Source organism: Prinia subflava, chromosome 2, assembly GCF_021018805.1.
Source record: "Prinia subflava isolate CZ2003 ecotype Zambia chromosome 2, Cam_Psub_1.2, whole genome shotgun sequence".
In the NCBI taxonomy this organism is placed as follows: Eukaryota; Metazoa; Chordata; class Aves; order Passeriformes; family Cisticolidae; genus Prinia; species Prinia subflava.
This window is the reverse complement of record NC_086248.1, coordinates 95,558,753-95,579,087: the sequence shown is the minus strand read 5'-3', so window position 1 is coordinate 95,579,087 and position 20,335 is coordinate 95,558,753. Positions and strand designations below refer to the sequence as shown.

The 20,335-nt window shown below is 45.3% G+C and overlaps 2 protein-coding genes across 4 annotated transcripts in view; both read right to left on the bottom strand.

Moving 5' to 3' along the window:
• Window positions 1-9,220: 9,220 nt before the first annotated feature.
• C2H1orf115 (chromosome 2 C1orf115 homolog) lies at window positions 9,221-13,756 on the bottom strand. The gene is made up of 2 exons (XM_063391078.1): window positions 13,066-13,756; window positions 9,221-10,722 (listed from the first exon to the last, which is right to left on the bottom strand). Exons 1-2 carry the CDS (start codon window positions 13,351-13,353, stop codon window positions 10,603-10,605), a joined length of 408 nt encoding a protein of 135 aa, XP_063247148.1. The 5' UTR covers window positions 13,354-13,756; the 3' UTR covers window positions 9,221-10,602.
• Window positions 13,757-16,044: 2,288 nt separating this feature from the next.
• Window positions 16,045-20,335, bottom strand: part of MARK1 (microtubule affinity regulating kinase 1) — a 57,664-nt gene continuing 53,373 nt past the window's right edge. For all 3 annotated transcript variants that reach the window (XM_063391073.1, XM_063391074.1, XM_063391075.1), the window contains 2 exons: window positions 20,186-20,230; window positions 16,045-18,142 (listed from right to left, as the gene is read on the bottom strand). In XM_063391073.1, coding sequence (XP_063247143.1) covers window positions 17,788-18,142; window positions 20,186-20,230 — 400 coding nt within the window. In that variant the 3' untranslated portion in view covers window positions 16,045-17,787. The remainder of the gene's footprint in view (window positions 18,143-20,185; window positions 20,231-20,335) is intronic.

Below are 20,335 nucleotides of genomic sequence, written 5' to 3'. Positions count from 1 at the left end.
GAGAGGAGCGGCCCGGCCCCCTCACACCGCCCGTCACATCGCACCGCCTGTCATACCTCCCCTCACTTCGCACCTCCCTTCACAGCGCCTCTCTCACCACCCCTCACACCACCCCTCACACCGCCCCTCACACCGCCCGTCACATCGCACCGCCCCTCACACCGCCCCTCGCACCGCCCCCGGCCCCGCCCGGCGCTCCGGGCCCCTCCGCCTGCCCCGGCGCTGCCCCGAGCCCGGCGCAGCGCGGAGCCGCGACCTTCGGGGCGAGAAGCGGGGGCGGCCCAGCGGGGAAAATACACGGCCGAGGGTCCGGCTCGGCAGAGCACCGGCGGATGATGGGTTCCGTCTGGTGTCCGGGCTGGTAGTGGAAGCAGCGCTACAGGACTGCGTCAAATTCCTGCGTTTGGTTTAGCTCGGAGAGGAGGGGAACAGGTGGATGGAGGCAAAATGGGATCAAATGGGATGTGAGTGCTGTTGGGCCGCCTTGGGACATCTGCACACCCCAGCTGCCTGGTACCAAACTCCTGAGACCCCGTCCAAGAGGGGAAAAACCTTCCTGTTTTTTGGCAGGGTCTCGGGGAAGTCACTTTGTGGGATACCCAGCTGCAAGGCAAGTATGACATCAAGACCAGGTGGAGTGGCAAATGCCACTGTTGCCACAGGTCTGTCCTCACAGGCATAGCAAGAGCTTTGGGATCTGATGGCCAAACTCACAAACTGAAATTTTTATCATCGGTGTGCTGAGAGTGAAGTCCCAGAAGGTAGAAGATGGGGAAGCTCAGTGTTGGGCATTTCTGGGAGATTCAGACAGCCCAGCCACAATGGATTACTGGAAGTACTCCATCAGCAGCATCCTGGTGGAGAGGGACATTGAAGATGGGGCTGTTGTGGGTCTTTTTGATAATGGGCATGTGTGGGCAATCAAGCCAGGAGAGTCCCTCACATTCACCTCAAGAATCACTTGATCACAGACCAGGACTGGAAAATGTTCCTGCTAGTGGGAATCACCATAGATTGTAAAAAATATGGTGGGATTTATGAAAGCCTGCTGGTGGATGAAGATAACGTGATGGATGTCAGAAGCAGAGGCGGTGACAGCAGATCTGTCCCTACTGGCATGACCCCCAAACCCCTGATCTCCTTCACGAGCAAGAAGTGAGTCCACAGAGGAGTCCTTAATTAAAAGGACCAGGATATGACTGTGAGAATGAAAGCATGACACAAATAGTGCCAAAGAGACAGACACCTGCGTGATCACAGAGAAGGGAATTAAACCTGGTTTTGCTGCAGATGCCTTTGGTTGTTTCTTTCAGATGAGGGGTGCTGGGCAGGCAGCAGTGCTGGGACACCAGCAGCCCACCTGAGCAGGTTTGGTGCAGAAGGGAGTAATGTATACATTCCTCATCAGAATGCTCTGTATTAATTTTGTGGTCTCCCAGCCATATTGAGTAGTTGCTCCTTGTCATTCACATTTTGCTAACTGATCCTGGGGTAAAGGTCTCTGGTAACATTAGCTTTGTGAAAAGGCAAAAGGGAGGGCAATGCCTTTGCCCTCTTGTTCACCACTTTGCTGTTAAACCATGCCCTGATTCTAGTCATGGGTTTTGAGACCTTTCTCCTTCTACAAGTACACCACAACATGAAAGATAAACAAAACTTGTTCGTTTTGAATTTGCCCTCTGAACAGGCCCAGAACAGTCCCGGAGATTACCTATTGATCAGCAGAGCCTGTGTGGGGGATGTGCAGAGACAGTCTGCTGCCTGCTCACCTTCCACATCACTTGAAACCCCTTCTTGTGCTACTTTACTGGGACACCCTGGTCTCCATATCCCTGGGATCCCCCATTGCTCCAGGTAAATCATAGGTGCTAAACGGCTTGGTCTGGTTTGACCAGACCTGCCCCACCACCTTCAAATCATTGACCCACTGAGTCAAAAATAATTACTTTTGATTGCTTTTATGACTCCTCCAACAGACACAAGAGGGGAGACAATCCTGCTGAGCAGACTGAGAACCCTTGCCCACTCTTCAGTAACCATTAATCTTCTCATTTAACATGGAGTCTGTATTTTGTTGAATTTAATTGAATTCACACAGAGGTCTTTAATCTGCACCTGCCCCCACAGGAGCAGAAAAATGCTGTAAGGGGAACCAGGCATCTTATGTGCTAGCAAATGTTTAACAAAACTGCAGCAACTGTCTAATGTCTGATAAGCAGTGCTTGCAAGCAGGAATCAAAATGTATTAACATAAGTACTAAAGAGATGAAAACAAAAACACAAACTAGTTTTAGAATTTAACAAGGAAAGTGATGCATCACATGAAATAAATTTTAAAAATCAAACAAACTACTATTTATGCTGGCCACTCCTGACAAACATTAATGCTTATGTTCACGAGCTTAAGGCAAAAATGAGTAACTTACTCCTGTGGTTTCTGGAGCACAGTATTCTCCACTGTGCAAACTGCAAAGTGCAGAATGGTTCTGTTCTCTGAACTTCTGTCTATGAGGCATCAAAATAGCAGGAATTTGAGATAAGGTGAAAAAAATTTGGGTGATTTACTGCTTGCTAGCTTCTTCTGGGTGCCAGAGAAAATAGCTCTGGAGCACATATATACTTTACCAGCATGAGAATTTGGAGAAGTAAAGATCTTGATGGTTGTGAGAAGCTACAGCTCCTTCCTAGCTGCACATTAGGGGCAGCACAGAGATGTACAGAACCACATTCTTTTAGTTCAAAGGACTTGTTAACTGAATTCAGAAATAACTCATTTTGGCTAACGATTGGGTATTAATTTAGAGAAAAAATATTTCAAAATCCAAGAAGGACCTTAAACTTTCATTCCCTAGATCTACTCACCTAAGGATCCTAAGGAGATTTTGTTCAGACCAGCCCTTCTGTTACATTCAGCCCTGACTCTTCTTGGAGAGTGTGGTGAGAAGGAGCTTAAAGAAATAACAGAAGGCAGCAGCATCTCTGTAATCTCTCCTGCTGTGCAACAAGCAACACAAAATCAGAAATAGCTGCAGAGAGCACAGCTGTGGCTAAATGTTTCACGTGTGAGTCTGCAGGCTTTGAGGAAAGCCCTCTTCACCCATGCCCCAGGTGCCTCCCAAACAGTCTCCGGTACAGAGCCTGACCAGCAGTTCTGTTCAATCCTCCATCCCAGGCACACTGGTGCTTGCCTGGAGCCACAAGCTCCTTCTACTGTTAAGCAATGTGAATAGAGCTACTCAGACAAAATAGGTGCTGGTTTTGTTACAGTCCAAACACAGCCAACACAGCCTCTTGTGTGACAGAACTGTGTTTGTTGTAGTCAGAGGCAGGTACAGCATTCCTGCCCTTAAAAGCAAATGACCATGTTTTCAATTGCTGATGCCTTCATCAAAGTACTTTGGGACAGTTGTGCTGAAATTCTCTGCACCAGGGTCTTGTTTCAGGCTTCCTTAAAATGTGTCTGATCACATGAAATATTCACAGTGTCAATCTTGCAGCAAACTGGGGCTGGGCTCCCTCAGCCATGAAAGTACACAATGTTGACATATCTTTAAAAAACATGGTGTTAACTCAGCAGCACAGGACAAATTTTCAGGTGGAAAAATTTGTATGGAGAAAGTAAAAAGCATATCTGCCTTCAGATGTAGTGGGTAATTTGAGATAATTCTAGAGGCAAACCTAGACTCTCTTCTAGCAGCAGTTTAATCAGAGACCTAAGATGAATGATGAGGAGAGAGTTGAACAATTTTACTTGTTTCCACTAAAAGAAAGACAAGCAGCTGGGGATCTTCTAGGTCTTCAATATGTACACAGTGCTGTATTTTGGAAAGGTATAAATTACCACATTGAGGGGAGAGGTTTGGATGGACATTATGGAAAAAGCCCAATGACAAAGACAGCAAAATGCTGGCCTCAATCAGGTGTCAGTATGTTAGGATGGAGCTAAATGTAGCCTGAGCTTGTCTCAGTGGAGGAATTAAATGCACACACCAGGGATATGGCAATTATTTTTTCAGTGACTCTCTGATAATTCAGCAAAAGGTAGGGATGAGGCAATAACCTGGCCAAGTATGCTGATTTCAACAAGATATGATAAAAATCATATACTCACATAACACAAATTATATCCTTTTTCCAAAGTTAGAATTAACAATAAATTCAAAGAATTCCTTCCCAGAGAGGAGGGGAGGATAAAAGCATTGTTGTTTCCTCTTAAAATCTTGAAGGAAATCAGAGTTCAGTGAGTCATGCACTAGAAATGAGCTCAGTGAAATTCATCTGTGGAAAAATCTCAGGCGAGCAATTGGCAATGCTAGAGTTATAAATAGAGTCATTAATGACAGATGCCTTTCAATGGAGCCAGAGCAAAGAAATAAAAGGATTTCTCTCTTTTGGTGAGGTTTTTCCTATACAGAGAATTATTTATACCCAAAACCCAGGTGGGTTGATAGGCTACTTTGATAGCTGACATACAGAAAGATGAATTGAAAATTATCTTTTTCTTCCAGTCAAAAGCTAAACTTTAGTCTCTAAATACAACAGGACAACAAAGAAATGGTTGTTCCAGGCAAATGTTTGGCCCAGTATTAACTAACAGGGCTGTTGACATTATGAGTTCTCCCAGTGTTCTGTAAATGCTATTTTCCATATGAATATAACATCCATCAGCAGCTTCAGGAGTCTGAAGTCAGGGTAGAGCTGTGTGTCACCTGGGAGAGCAGGTAAGGACCAAAGGAAAGGCTTTGCAGTAGAGCAGGGCACTTCTTCAGCAGCACAAACATTAACACTTCTGCAGCTCTGGTTCATCAGCCATCACAGGGCAGGAAAGTCCCCACCCTAATTCAGGCACAGCTGAAAAAACAATCAGATGCTAGTTCAGTGTCCCAGGAAAGGAAGGAGCCAGGATTCCTTGCAACAGAAACAAGGGAATACAGAAAGCATGAGGAGGCAAGTACGTGTGGTTTGCTGGAGCTGGGGTCCACGGCACTCCTGGGGGGGTGTGTCATTCCAGTCTGCCAACCTCCAATTCAAAATTACACATCCTCTTGTAGGCAGCTGTCATCTCTCCAGAAAAGGGTGAGGTTTAGAAACAAGAAGTGGCTCATCCCCTCACATCCAGTGAATCTTCCTTAAGGAATGCTTTTGAGGCACGGCAAGAACTTCGGGGCACAGTGCACTGCATTTTTAGGTATTGAAGGAAAGAAACCCCGACATAAGAACAATGTTTCTATGGCTTTACATTTGAAACACTTGGACAGAGGAGGCTCAGGACTCAGTGGGTAGGAAACACTGGTATACAGAGATGCACACTACAATGCTGAGACCCCACATCCTGAGGATGGATCTGGACAAACAGGGAGGCCAGCCTGAGGAAAGGCAGGAAATCCCTGCAGGAGATGAGGCAGAACAACGGGGGAGCTGACGAGGCTGGGAATCTTTGGGTTTTTTCCCAGGAGATGGCAGTAAAGGACAGTCGCCTTTCAGCCAGCGGAGCGCAGGGAAGTGGAAGCAGCGGTGGAAACCGAGCTCTCCTCAGGCAGCGCTGCTACCCTCGCCAGTCGCTCCTTGTTACCAGGAGCAAAGCTTTATTCTTCGCATCAGTGCTTCTAGCAAGGGTGAGGAGCTCAGTCTTCTGCATTTCCATACAGTAGGTAAATGAAAAGTTTTCTGCTTACCGTGGCAGGATCCCTCATCCAGACTGGAAGAAGCCCAGGAGGTCTCTCCTCCAGCCTCCCGCTCACAGCAGAGTAAACGCTGCATTCACACTGGGTTGTTTCCCACTTTGTACAGTCGTGCCTTGAGACACTCCACAGACGGACTTCAGCCTCCTGAAGTAACCTCTTCTCTTTCTTAATGATCATATCATTATGATCATTACTATTATGATTTCCCTGACTTGTTTCTGGCTGAAAACTCCCCAGTTTGGATTTACCACCATGACCTCTTGCTGTCTGGCTGCAGACTTCAGTAAAGAGCTGGGTCCATCTTATTGGAAATTTTTTCTTATGTATTGAAAAGCTGTTGTCAAGTTTCTCCTAAGTCTTCCCTCCTCCAGCTGAACCAGTCCAGAGCTCTGCATCTCTCCTCATGCACGTTGCAGGATTCAGGAAAGTGCACCACCCTCTCTGAGCCCAGCCTAGTCTTTTTGTTCACCCCAAAACAGGCCTGGCAGCCCAATACTACTTCCTGAAAGGAGAAGGAAGGGAAGGATTTTATTCCTTTACTTTCTCTTAATTTAATTATCTCCATTAATCTACAACTTCTTCAGGCTCTCTACTCTTCCGTGAAGAAAAAAGGATTTCCAAAGCACACTCTGTACAGGTAACTGCCCCAACTTTCTGCATGTTTTAGGATCAGTTTTGTCTCAGAAGTGCCAGTGTTCAGCTAACAAGGGACTCAGGATACAGAAAAAGAGACGACTGGTTTTATTGCACCCCAACACAAAACCTGCCCCTTTCCCAGTCTTACAGACATGCAGAGATCAGAAAGGATATTCATCCCTGAAGTGATCCGTGACCTGGGAGTGGCAAAGATCTGGAAGTGCCAAAGTGCTGCGGTGTGGTACAGCTCTCCTCAGTCACTGCACTTCCAAAGCAAGCTGTGCAAGAGTGCTTCCTTGTTGCTAATGTTGCAGGACAAAGGACAATAGCTATGAGTCCTCTGCCATTTCCTCAGAGCCTATGGTAAGCCAGAGGAGTAATTAAATACTCTGGCAAAAACAGCAGAAATATGCTTTATTCTGCTCTGTGAGTCATTGAGCAGCCACCAGGAATAGCCAGGAATTTAAAGTAAAAGTGACTTTGCAGGCTGTCTGGTTAGTGGAGTTTGTTGCTGAGAGAAGCATGGACAAGTTGACTACCTACTTCTTGCCACACTTGCATGCACTCAGCTTCCTGAACCGATTTGTCCTGCCATTTGTTATAAAGCAGAGTGAAAGGTGTGTGGAAATCTGAAGGGAACCAGATAGGACAGTAGCACACTGCTGAAGACAAAAGCTGGCAAGTGAAGCAATAGGCAACATATTTTGTCCAGCTCAAACATCAAATCAAATCTTCCCACCATGGTATCCACCGCATCCCACATTGTTTATGAGCAAGTCAAGCATCCGTTTTGTTCCTCAAAGCAGGAGTTTAGCTGCAGACAAGCCTGTTTTAATAAAAGAGCCTCTCTGCACCTGTGGGTTGAAAGCTGTCTCTGCTGGGGTGGCATCTCCAAGGACGACCTTGCCAAGAATACATAATACCTGTGCAGAGGCCAAGATTCAGTCCCAGACTGTCACAGAATCACAGAATCATTGGGTTGGAAGAGACCTACAGGATCATCAAGTCCAACCCAACCTAACCTCAACTAAACCATGGCACCAAGTGCCACATCTAGTCTTTTCTTAAACACATCCAGAGATGGTGAATCCACCACCTCCCCAGGTAGACCATTCCAATACTTTATTACCCTTTCTGTAAAAAACTTTTTCCTAATATCCAGACTATATTTCCCTTGGTGCAGCTTAAGACTGTGTCCTCTCATTCTGTCAGCTGCTGCCTGGAGAAAGAGACCAACTCCCACCTGATACAACCACCTTTCTGGAGGTTTTAGAGAGTGATAAGGTCACCTCTGAGTCTTCTCCAGGCTAAACAACCCCAGCTCTCTCAGTTGTTCCTCACAGGGCTTGTGCTCCAGGCCCCCTCACCAACCTTGTTACCCTCCTCTGGATGTGCTCAAGCATCCGTCCTCATGGCTTGGCATCTGCCAGGGCTGGCAACCCAGGCTTCTCACCAACCCCAGCCTCCTCCTCATCACCAACTCTTGTTCTCCTTCATCTCACGTGCGATTCCCAGCACGGCAGTTCTGCTTCAGATGGAAGGTGCCCATTTTGTTGGCTGAGCAGATGACCTGCCAGCCGATTCTGAGGTGGTCAGGGAACATTTCCACATCTCTTAAGTCAGCAAGACAACATTTAGCAACAGAGCTGCAGGACCTGCCCTGTTCCACCTGTTTGCATCACAGCTAAGCCAGAGCTGGCCCAACAGAGAGGCTGCCATGCCTGACAGGAAGTACAGTCCTCTGCCATCCACCCAGATGAAAAATGAACCTCACCCTCTGGATTCAGATTTCCTAGACACTGCTGAGTGAGCTGGGCTAATGAAGAGAGTAGCAAACCCTCAGGACAAGGCTTGGCCTCACAAATTCCCTTCAGGAGCTGAGGAGTGAATCACTGCTCAAGAAAAACTGATAAGCAGCACTAATTGGTAACCTCAGTGAGAACCATCAGTTCATTTTGAGGGAGGAAAATGAATCATTAGCTGGTTTATTGCAATTGCACAGGTTACTGCTCACTTTTTCTTTCTCTCTCCTTTTTCTTTGTTTTTGGGCTATTTTAGAAACATTGGCCAGCCAAAGCTGACTCACCAATATGCCTGAGGCTCTGCTTTTCTCAGGCTCACACAGAAGCACCACGTACATGTCATTCAGGTTCTGCATGGGTAACACCCAGGTTATTCCCTTCAAGTTGCACCAAGTAAGCAGAGGTGGGTGTCAGCAGGCAAAAGTCCACTGTGCTGAGCAGTTCAGGAACTAAGGTTCATGTTTACCTTTGTAGAAGGTCTGAATGAGGTGGACCCTGTGTGTTGCAATGAGGGAGCAACCTTACCAGTCAGGGGACACACAGACAAACAGATGGGACACTCACTCCACACAGAAAAATGCAGACACAAACCTCTCCCTGTATGGCTTTAGTAACTTGAAGAAAAGGTCTGATGATTTATGCTGTGACAGTACTGTAAAACATGGAGTGGTGTAGCAAAATCTGACGTTAATCCCAGACTCTGCAGGCTGGTGTCGCATGTGGGTGTTAGGACAGCCCTGTTCTTACTGCATTATCAACAGCCCTATGGCATGCTGATGGGGCAGATAAAAGGGACAGGTCTGTCCCCACAAAAAAGCCCAAGAGAAACAACTGAAGGCATGAAATCAATCAGCAAAATCCCTTTGTGGCTATTCCTACCCCCGCTTTTGCAACCTGAGATCCTCTGCAGCCCCATCTCCACACCTTGCTGTTCCTGAGCATTTCCACATGCTCTGGGATCATGTCCTACCAGGGCACTGAGGCCACAGGCAAAACAACGTGGGGAAGTTTACACTGCAGCTTCCCCTCGCTGGCTGGGCTGCTGCTGAGAAACTCCTCCTTTGTGCGCTTACTTACGTGTGTAGGTAAAAACAGACATGGATCTCGTGGGTTTTATTTACAGTCCAGTTAGAAAAGAGCATAACACACTGCCCCACCCCCCCCATCTGATTCATTTGCTACATTTAAAAGAAATACAGTGTGGTTTGCCAAGACATACAAACTCCTTTGTTCAGAAAAGGCAAAGAAAGCAAGTGAACAGAATTTTTTTCCAGTTAAGTCAACTCCTTGATTACAAAAAACACCATCAAAACTAGAAAGATACATAATACAGAGAAAGTGCTATCAGGGAAGTCATTTACAACTACCACTAAAGACTGAGAGAAACAAACAAACAAACAAACCCCACAAAATTTTTAAGGCCCATAAACCACCTTGTTTCTGTGTCATCAATATATGATTTATGTCCCTGGAGGTGTGACATGGAAGCTTTTGCATCTGCACCACTGAGCTGAGGCATCTGGTATTGGCATCCTCTGCTTACAGCTGCCAGGTGAGAGATGGAGCTGGCAGGTTATTTAGCCCTATTCTAATACATCACACTTGTACATTCTTATACCAAATGCTGTATGTATAGTTTTTCTCAGATGCAGCTGGCAATCAATTGCTTTTCCCCTGGTGAACACCACAGAATTAGACATAAAATGCCCCAGCTTCCAGAATCAGGTATATCACACATGAACTCTGTTCTCAGTAAAAGAATATATGCAGATTTCATAGTAGCAGAGGAAAAGTTTAAAATGTTAATCACAGTGAGCCTTTAATGCCCCAAAATCACAGATACACACCTCATTTTCTTTCCGTATTTTTACATCTTTCTCATGATTACTTAAAGGCTCATTATGTCCAATGTTTGAAATGAACAACCATGATGCAGCAAAGCTCTCCATGTCTCAGGCCACATTCCATTTATGTCCAAGCATATTTTTAAGTACACTCATAATCTTAACCCTCTCAGATAAAAAAACACCACCAAACTCAGAATCTCAGAAAACCAAAGACTATCTTTTCCTAATCCTCTGTTATCTGTTTCCTCCACTGCTTTGACAATTCCTCTCACTATGCAAACTCATCTCCACCTCCCCAGCTGCTCTCTCATCCTCTGTTTTCCTTCATTTCTCTCTCCCTCATCTACTTGCTTTTCCATCCATCCTTGGCTCCCTTCCACACAGCTCATGCCCAAAACCAAACTTCAGTTCAATTAATCAAAGATTATTTTCCCATCCTTACACTTTGACCTGATCTGATTTTACAAAGCACTGGAATTTTTTTTCAGAGAAGAGCATTCAGTCTTGGAAAGGGCCTGGCACAGGGGCTCAGGGCTGTTGGTCCAAGAGGTTTTTCAGATCCAGGTCTCAAATTTAATCCTGAGAAAGCAGCAGTGGCCTTGTGTCCCCTCCCGTGGGGCACAGGGAGCTGCACTAGCGGACGAAGGATGCCACATGTGCTGACACTCCAAAGGGAGCAGAATAGGCTGCTGCTAATCCTTGCAGACCGACCACCAAGTAGCGACAACCCTTCTGCAGAACCTTCCCGACATTCTGGGGAGAGAGATGAGAAAAAGGGATAAAAAAAGACAAGGTGATAGAAAATACCTTCACATAAAATCATTCCGACAGTCAATGTCACAGCCCCAGAAAACGAAATTCTCCCACAGCTAACGAGGGCTGGAGAGTGGAAAAACATTTTTCCATCTATTTTTATATAGGCATACACACCCACAGGGTATAGTTAAACTGAACGGATGCAGCCTCCACAGGAAGCCAGGCTTTTACATGTGATTCTATTCAAGAATAAAATTAGTTTAAATTCACCCTAGTTTGTAGAAGTACATAACTCCCACATTACATGTTCTAACCATGTTAGTGATTCCTAGAAGTTCATAAGGTGCTAAACTGGAGCTGAACAGGAAGGCAATAATCAGTGAGAATACTTCTATGCAAATTTCATTGCTTTTTGTCAAGATACTTTTTTTTTTGTCAAAAAAATGAAAGTTTTGATCCGCATCAGTACACATTCAAGAACTCATATATGCACTGCACTAGAGATAAACTTGACATAAATTATTTAACTGAAAACCTTTATCTAATTTTAATTTCAGTTTTGATAGTTTTTGCTCAAGTGGCTGCTCACGACTGGGGAATTAATACAATGTGGTCAGATTTGGAGGAATATCAATTATTGTTAGTAACTCTTTATGGTTGTGTGGGACTAGATAAATAATGACATCTTGTAACATGGAAAACACTGCATCTGAGTAAATATTTTTAAATCATTGAAATCCAAACAATATCTATTATACTCTTATGATTTCTTAAAGCTGCATTACAGAGGTTCTGGCACATAAAAACCTTCAGCTGTCATGGTACTACTACACAGTTGAACTTTGCTGGTTTTACTTCTATGGAAACTTACTCAAAAGGAGTTAAGATGCCAAAATAAAAGGTATCTTGAGCCTGGGGGCAGATCCTGAGGCTGGAGGAGGAGATGCAAGGCCTTCCCTTCCCACATCTGCCCCTGCCTCACTATGTCACTCTGGAGTCTTCTTTCCCCGTTCCTGCCCTTCACTTGCCTACCCAGACCTCACCTGTTCTTCCATGAGTTGTTCTTTATGCCAGAGCCAAACTGGCAACCCTTCCCTGTGGGAATGTCATCTGGCCACCACAAAAGGGAACACACAGTGCCCAAGAACTGGCCAGTGCTCTAAACACCATTGAAAGCACCTTTATCCCACCAGCAAACCGATGACCTGCTGCAACCATTCTCACAAAACTGCACTCTAGAGATCAGGCCGACAGGCTGAGACAGCTTCCTACAGCATGGGACCTGGAAAACACAGGGCTGGAAACTCAAAGAATCAAATTCATCACGAAAGAATGAGATATTCTGTTTGTTTCTTTATGAAACAGTAGAATTTGAGGGGCAGCTCCTGACAATGCTGACATCTGTAGACTCAATTTCAAAAGTAACTTTGCCAAACTAATGGCATTTTCTGCATGTCTGACATAGCAAGCATATCTTTACCAAAATCATGGTTTTTTTAATAGAATGCTGTAGAAAGTCATGTCTCATGCTGACATCTGTAATCTCAGCAGCAGGAAAGGATTCCTGACAACAGACAGGTTTCTCCTGCTAACACAGAAGCTTTTTTTTGCTACGAACATCCAAGCCATACCTGAGATGTACTTAAGAGACATGAACAAGAGAAAAACAATAGAATTCTTCCACATGGCAGTTTTGTAACCAAAGGCACGCATCTTCCGGTGGGAGGAAAACCAAACCACCGGACTGTAGGACTTGTGACTTCCCACACAGGAAAGCAAAAGAACAATTTTGATCCAAAACTGTTGTTACAGATGAAAAACAAGCTGCATTTTTATTTCCCCTGTAACTCCCAGCAGTGATTGCTAAATCACCTTGGCCAAGGAATGTCCTGCAGGGCTGTTTACCGTTTCTTTCGGGCACTTCAGTGGAAGGGGAAAAAATGCAGGCCAATTAGCTGGAAGTTTTAAGGAATGGTTTTAAAATTATGACGCCGAGGGAAACGCAGAACCAAGCGAGGCAAAGCACCCATCACATGGATCAGCTTAGTGTCATTTTCACTTCGAATAGACAGATTTTGTGCTCTTTGATCCAGGCGAGGGTCGGTGTCCGCCCCCCCCAGCAGCACCGGCTCCTTCCCGGGCAGGTCCAGAGCGAGCCCTGACCGCACCTCGGAGCCGGGCGCTGGTTCTGAAAAGCCTGATAAGGGATCAGGGGCATTCCGAGAGCCTCGGCTCTGCGGAGCCGCGGCCCCGCTGCCCTCCCGGCACCGCAGAGCCGTGCCGGGGGTCCCCGTACCGAGGGTCCCCGCTCCGGCCGCCCCGGGCGCGCTGTGCCCTCACCTTTCCGTACTTCTTCAGGCGCTTTCCATAGGGCCGCTTGCCGGGGGCCCGCGGCGGGCGCAGCGGCTCGTAGGAGCCGGGCAGGACGGCGAAGCGCACCTTCCTGCACCCGGTGCCCTCCTCCTCCTCCTCCTGCAGCGCCGCCGGCCGCGGGGCCCCCGCGCCGCCCCCGGCTCCCGCCGCCCCCTCCTCCTCCTCGCCGGGCAGGATGGAGACCTGGTCGTCGCCGGGCCCGCGGCGGGAGAACCTGCCCCTCACCTTGGCGCCCAGCCGCGCACCCACCGTCATGGTGCCGCCGGGCGCCGACCCGTCTCCGCCGACCTCGGCGCTTCCTCCGCCGCTGCGCCACAGGTGTGGCCGGAGGCGGCCGCTGCCCCCTCCCCGGGGCGGGACGGCCGAGGGAAGAGGGCGAGGGCTGGCGGCGCCCCCGGCTCCGGACCTGGCCCCGCCGCCGCTCTGCCGCGGGAAGGAGCCGGGACCGGAGCCCGTCCGGGGACAGGTGAGCGCTGACGGGCGGCACAGCCCGCACCGCCCCGGGCTGCTTCGGCCCCGGCGCCGCAGGGGCCGGCCAGACCCTTGTTAGATCCCGCCGTGGCACCGCTCCGGGAGGTCACGCTCTTTCCCTGTCAGCGAGAAGGGCCAAGCTCCTTGGACATGCCTCACTCATAGGTGTTCCTACTAAAGCCACGGGTGAACAGCCTCTTCTGCGTCCTGGGCTGCGTTCGGCTACCCCTGGCCAAGGGGAAGCAGTGAAGAAGTTTCTGAGTGGCTTTTGTCCAGATGCTGGGGAGGCTGTGACAGCCCCACCTCCGCGGCTGGGGTGCGGCAGTACAAGAGCTGCCTCTCCTAAGCAGTGCTCCTCAGCTAGGGTACTTCAAGGAACGCAAAGTTGTACAGGGAGGAGAAATGCGATTTATTAAACTAGTTAGTGGATTTATCAACATTTGACATGCATATGAACGCTCTGGACAAGCAGATGCAACGTGGGGACAGACCAATCCTTTCCCTGGACTTTTCTTACCGAGGAACAAAGCCTTGACCTGCATCTCCTCAAGATGTGTGTGTAACGTTTGGAAAGTAAATCCTGCACTTCACATTCTTATCTGCCCCAAGGGTGGTGATTCTCCACCTTCACAGCTCCAGAAAGCGGTGTGAAGAACAATGGGGCTATGTCCCTGAAGGGTGGGAGGTGTGAGCACTACAGAAGCATCTCTGAGGTAGATAATTTTTCCCTATCTTCCCAAGAGAGACTGGCCTTTCCCCACAGACTTTGTTTGTACCTCACGAGTTTGCTTCCTTTTCCAGAGTTCAGCTATCAAAACCCCTCACAGACTACATCTCTCAGCTGAGATTTAGTGTCTCCATTTGCATGGTGGCAGGGGAATCCCATGTTCTGAGTAGCTCCAAGGTACCCTTAGGTGTACGACACCAGATACCAAAACCTCATGTCTTAACAGGTCATGGAATTTTATCATCATCCATTACCAAATGGCACAATGACCCCACTTGGTTCCCCGGCAGTGTCATTCATTCCGTGGACCAGGAATTATGGTTTATTGTATTTTCACTGATTTATATACACCTCCATGTTTTTAAACTGGACTGTGTGAAAAGGGATGCACTAGTTTTGGAAATGTTGGTATACCTCAAAGAAAGGAATAATGCAAAAAAAAACCCCAACCAGACCAGCTGAACCAAGCAGTAACCCTACTGCTCACCCTCCGCCCATCCCAAACACTCCCCCGAGATGCTGCCAACAAAATGATTCATGAGGCCTCTGAAGATTTGATGCATCTCTATCCCCGCCTGAGTGGGGAAATACGATGTAGCATTTAAAACTCTTTTGCATTCCTGAAGTTAAAGCTGTGCTGATAAAATGCCACACCAGTCCCCTCCCACGTGGAAGCTGGGAACGTTTGGACCTGAAATGCAGCTTATCCCATTCTTACCTAAGGAGTCACTGACCCGTAACAGGTCCAGCCCAAGGCAGCTGTTGAGGGTGCCCAGAGCCAGGCACTGAGGTTGGGCAGGCACCACCTCACTGATCCCAGGCTAAGAAGTTTCATTGGCAAGCAGAGTCCAGAGACCTTCTTCAGAACTGCTTTCTCTGATCTTCCCATCTCATTGCTGCTGGGGCAGCAGACCTGGAAAGCCAAGTGCTGCACTTGTGCACACCTACACCTTTTGCACTCAGACTGTGTCCTTGGGGAAGCTCCCGGTGTATTTGCTACGGAGAGCATGAGGTGAGGCACAGCTCATCCTCCAGGAGCCAAAAGGAGGAGGGCACAGGGTTTAGGAATCAGGGCAATTCCACACTGCTGGCAGCCACTGGACAGAACACCATTTGCAACCTGCCCTGATACATAAACATTAAATTGGCAGTGCCATGTTTCATGGGAAGGTTGAACTAAAATTCATCAGCCCTGTCCTCTGGAAAAGCCATGTGAGTTTTATGGAACATTGTTACATCTCTGGTTATATGGAACGGTGAAAGGCAGCAGCAATCTAGGGCAAAGTTAGCCATGGAAAAACAGCGCCTGTGAAGCGGGAAGCTCTCCTAAGTACTTAATCTACTGTCTCACAGCATGACCTATATTTTTTCCACTCAACCTTCTGAAATGGCAAAGGGTTTTGTTTAATGACCAAGTTCATACATGACTTTAGATTAGCATCACAGTTACATTCCAGCTGTGTGTTTTCAAGAATAATCAAGTGTTTATGAACATTTATGGGTAAATGGAGCAGACACACAACCCCCCCTCCCCAGACTGATTTTTGGTGAATTCCTGTGAAAGCTTCTGGACATCCATTTCTAAGCAATGCTAAACCACTGAGAGTTTCTGAACAGTGCAGGACCACTGAACCCATGCAATGCTAATCCTGAATTCACACCATGCTGAAGATGGAGCCTGTGCACCATGAAACTGTTTTTCTACCTGCAGTAATGACTGTGCTTTTATAAAGGGCAAACAACAAGTATTTTAGTATGAGAACTGTTCAAGTAAGTTTTAATAGAGTGCACCAGTGAATCAAGATGACTTGCATCAGATTTGGTTCAATGAACATCAGATAAAAAAAAAGAGAAAAGGGGCTACAGTTCTTTCTTTCCAAACACCACCCTTTTTCTAAGGCAACAATACACGTCCATTTCCGAACATAACTGTTACATAGGAAAGCTACATCACAGTACAGTATGTAAAGTCCATCTCGGTCAAGAAGCCATTAGAGAATGGCACATTTACTACACTTACAGCTTTCTAACTTAGGGTTACAGAGTTTACCACAGCTTTTTTTTTCATTTTTATTTTTTAAAGTGACAATTTCTTAATGAACTTTCTATTCTTCACAAGAGTGTGCAGATGGGGCCCATATGTTGATATTACAGTAATTACGACATTAAATAACATTGCACAACCAACCTCTATGGTTAATTCAGTACAAAAGAACAAGTATTAAAATGTACCAGTACTAGTGGTTTTACATAGTTTATAATCATTCATTATGAAGGAAAAAAAAATGTGGGGCTGTTTTTTTTTTTCTTTTCTGTAGGCAAGTGCCTAATTACAAAGCTGCACATTACAGGCATAATGATGTGGAATAAATACAAGAAATCTGGTAAAATATTAAACACAAACAGGTTACATGGGAACAAACTGTACAACCACAAAAGCATAAATCAACAATTTATCATTATAAACAATGTATGTTTAGCTGTAAAATATTATGTGGAATTGCATGTACTCTTTGGGGGCACACGTTCCAAAAGCCAAGCTAATTCCTGAGGTGGTATTATTAACTTACACAATTGGTCAACACTTCAGATTATCTTGTGCTATTAAACAGTCCCAATGTTAATAGATCTCCATAAAATGGAATTTGTAGTATTCTGAAGGCAGCAAATAAGTGATATTTTACACCAAGATATTCAAATGAAATAATTCTGGTTCTCCGTTTTGGTGCTACATTTGTTAATGGGCCATGGGAATAAGCACTGGAATTTGCAGACAGAAATCACTTATGCCTGGTTTCTGTTCCCCCACAGCTCTGGGCTGGCCAAAGGCAGAACAAAGTTTCTAAACTGTAAGTGCCAACACTGTAAACATATTTGTCTCTTTTTTTCAACTAAACACTGTCCAATAACAAGGATAAGAGCCAAAGATAAGCAGGAACAGTCTCATGTAGAACAAAAGCCAATTACTCATCGACTTTTGGTTCAACTCATGAACAATTTTTAAATAATTAAAAATGGTCATGCTACAGTTGTGAAAACTAGTTTGTGCATTTGACTCAGGACACAAGTTTTTTAAAAAACGCATGGTAGAGGTAAGACTTATAAAACCCACCAAAAATGTAAATGATAGGGAAGAACTTTTCCAACTCAAAGCATCAAACATACATTTCTGTGCAGAAATCTAGACAACTATACAAGATCTGAATTTAAGCAGTCATCTTTTTATTATACAACTCTATGAACATAAAATGAACAGAATGCTCTATATACTTACCTGTACATGTGAACATAACTTCTTTAGCTACAGTTATTTAATATAGGTCATACTGGATTTAACTTTACAATTCTGAATAACTATGTATAACCTTATTGCAATAAGGGCAATTTCTACATGGGGAGTTTCACAGGCCAATCACATTAGGCGAAACCAGTACATTCAAAGTGTAGATCATGTATGAATCTTCCCTGATCCCAAAGAATTTAGGTTCTCTTTACAGCTTAAGCTCATTTGCTATCTTGGATGCAATGTTCTTAAACGCGATAGAAGTCCCAGATATTCTCTTGAAGCGAACTCCATTGAGCGACAATCGTGGCAGTTTGCAGACTTCCATCTCCCACTGAACGAGGCTGTCTTGTCGTGCATCACCGTGGACACAGAAGAGCAAAAACCTCTCTTTTTGTTCATAATCACAGTTATTGGCATCTAACACTTTCCGAATCTCTCTCATCATATCGTTCGGGTCCATAGAACTCGTGGTCTTCATACTCCACGTGAAGCGCAAGGAGCGTGGCTTCGAATCTTTGCTATCCTCCTTCTCTCTGTCTTTAGGCTCCCCAGAAACACTCCTGGAACAAGTGACACACAGCAAAGTCAAAACCAGAGCAGTTTAGCTGAGAGAGAGAAGAGAAACACAGTTCTTGAACAGGGGTTTCTAAACTGCCATTGAGATGCCACGAGTGACGGGCAAGCGAATTCGGGAGTGGGATGGAATCTGCAGGAACGGCCCTGCCCCACGTGCTCAGCACAGCACCGAGCCACAGTAGTGGCACACAGCAAAGCAAGTTTGGAAACCCCTGCTCCACAGTGTTCTGATGACAACATGGGCAATGGGAACTGCAGCAGACACACGTTACTCCATACTGCTCCAAAGAAAGTGGCATCTATGTAAAAGCATGACTGAAGTTCTGCTGATTTCATGATCTGGAGCATGCCATACACCAACAAAGCTGAAGTAGAGGGACACAGTCCTGAAGCGGAAATCATACTGTAAAAGCAGCAGAGGAAGAAATCCCACCCTGCAATTCACAAGTCTTTAGTTAATTCCCTCCCCTCTTTTGTAATTGTTTAGATTTTTTGACCTCTCTCTGTGTTAAAAGAGCTTATAATAAGGTGTTTTATTTTAATTGATGAGGCAGAAATTTTGGACTGTAACTTGGTTGTGAACAGGCTGTTGGTCACCATGTGAGTACACAGCCAGCAGCTTTTACAAGTAAGAAACAGCGACTTGTGTTTTACAAATACAGATACAAACTATTTTATTTGAAAAAGGACAAAATTGCAAGGGAGCAATTTCCAATTAATGCACTTAGTCTGATGCTTCCTTATCCAATAGATTACTTGTTCCAATGCAGAAAACGTTTTGAGAACCACCACTAATTACTTTAAAGTAATTGCACAGTCAGCTGTATCTGTCTTGCCACAGGTACTCCTGATGCTGATGCCTCCCCATCCATCACTGGGGAAAGGTGCTGCTCTCATTTCGAGTCTGTAAACTGTCATTATTACTCAGAGAGGAGTCAAAACAAGCACTTTTAATTCAACTTTGCGTGACCCCCAGAGAACCACATTGATATCAAGGGATAGAGCAGGGATAAGATCTCAAATGACTTTTTTAGCCCGAAACAGACACTGTAGGATGACAAAAAGCAGAGAAAGCTAGAGAATGAAAGCAAGAGCTGAAAGCAAGTTTAAGCTTCATTTGAACACTCAAGTCTTTTTTCCCTTTCCACATCCAATAATTTGACAGCTAAGAGACTCTGAATGGAAAAGGGCTAACTTAGATAAATGCTTTGTGTACTATATACAGTGTATCTGGGTAAGAATGTGCCGTTTGTTTTTTTTAATAGATGCTTTCTGTTTTGAAAACTAAATCAATACTTTCTGTAAGTGACCAGTTTAGAATGAATGCAAACTACAATGCCTGTTCATTAGAGAGCAGAAAAATAAAGAGGTATGCACTGTGCTTAAGCACACGAAAAGCTGCAACATGGCAAAAGAGCAGATATACTGGAAAATGAGCATGTGAAGGAATGTTTTATTGCTAACAAAGCATCTATAGATTTGTGTACAGTGGTTGCCACAGAAATTCAATATTTGGCAGTCACCACCCCTTTTGTCTGAATGTCACTTGCTTTATTTCTCAGAACAAGTGACATTCATTTCTCAGGGACTATAAGGTGTTTACTTATGGCAAGCAGCAGCTTTAGTAATGAGCACAGTATGTAACTATAGTAAAAATTTAATAGATACATATATACACACAGACACATGAAGTATTTACACTGTCCACTGAAACCAAAAGTAAACACCATTAAGTATTTGTAAGTCAAAACATGATTTTAAGTGCCTAAAGAATTGGTTAACTCCTACAGGGGGATTTATTATTCAAAGGAATACGCTTACATAAAGTTTTGTATTAAATACTTCGCAAGAAAGCAGAAATGAGGGATATAAAGGACCTCGCCAAGACCCCCTCCCCCCAAACAGAAAACATTTTTGAAATACAAAATATTTAAGCACTATTCTCTTTTACACCCTGATTTAAAAGGTTTTAAGAAATCACTTGATTTGAAAGACCTAGGAGCGAAGTATTAATAGTGACTCCTCACCTTGAGGTGTCAGTTCTGCCACTGGCTTCGCCTTCACTTGGATCCCTCAAAACAAAGTTAAGGTTGAGATTCAATGATAAAAGTGAAAAATAAAAGTTAAGAAAACCTACACCTTGAACAATGTTAAATAGCTACTGACGAAAAAAAATC

Coding starts and splice junctions, on each gene's coding strand:
- C2H1orf115 (XM_063391078.1), bottom strand. CDS start 13,353: ATGACGGTGGGTGCGCGGCTGGGCGCCAAGGTGAGGGGCAGGTTCTCC. Junction 10,723..13,065: donor GCCTGAAGAAGTACGGAAAG/GTGAGGGCACAG, acceptor CTCTCTCCCCAG/AATGTCGGGAAGGTTCTGCA.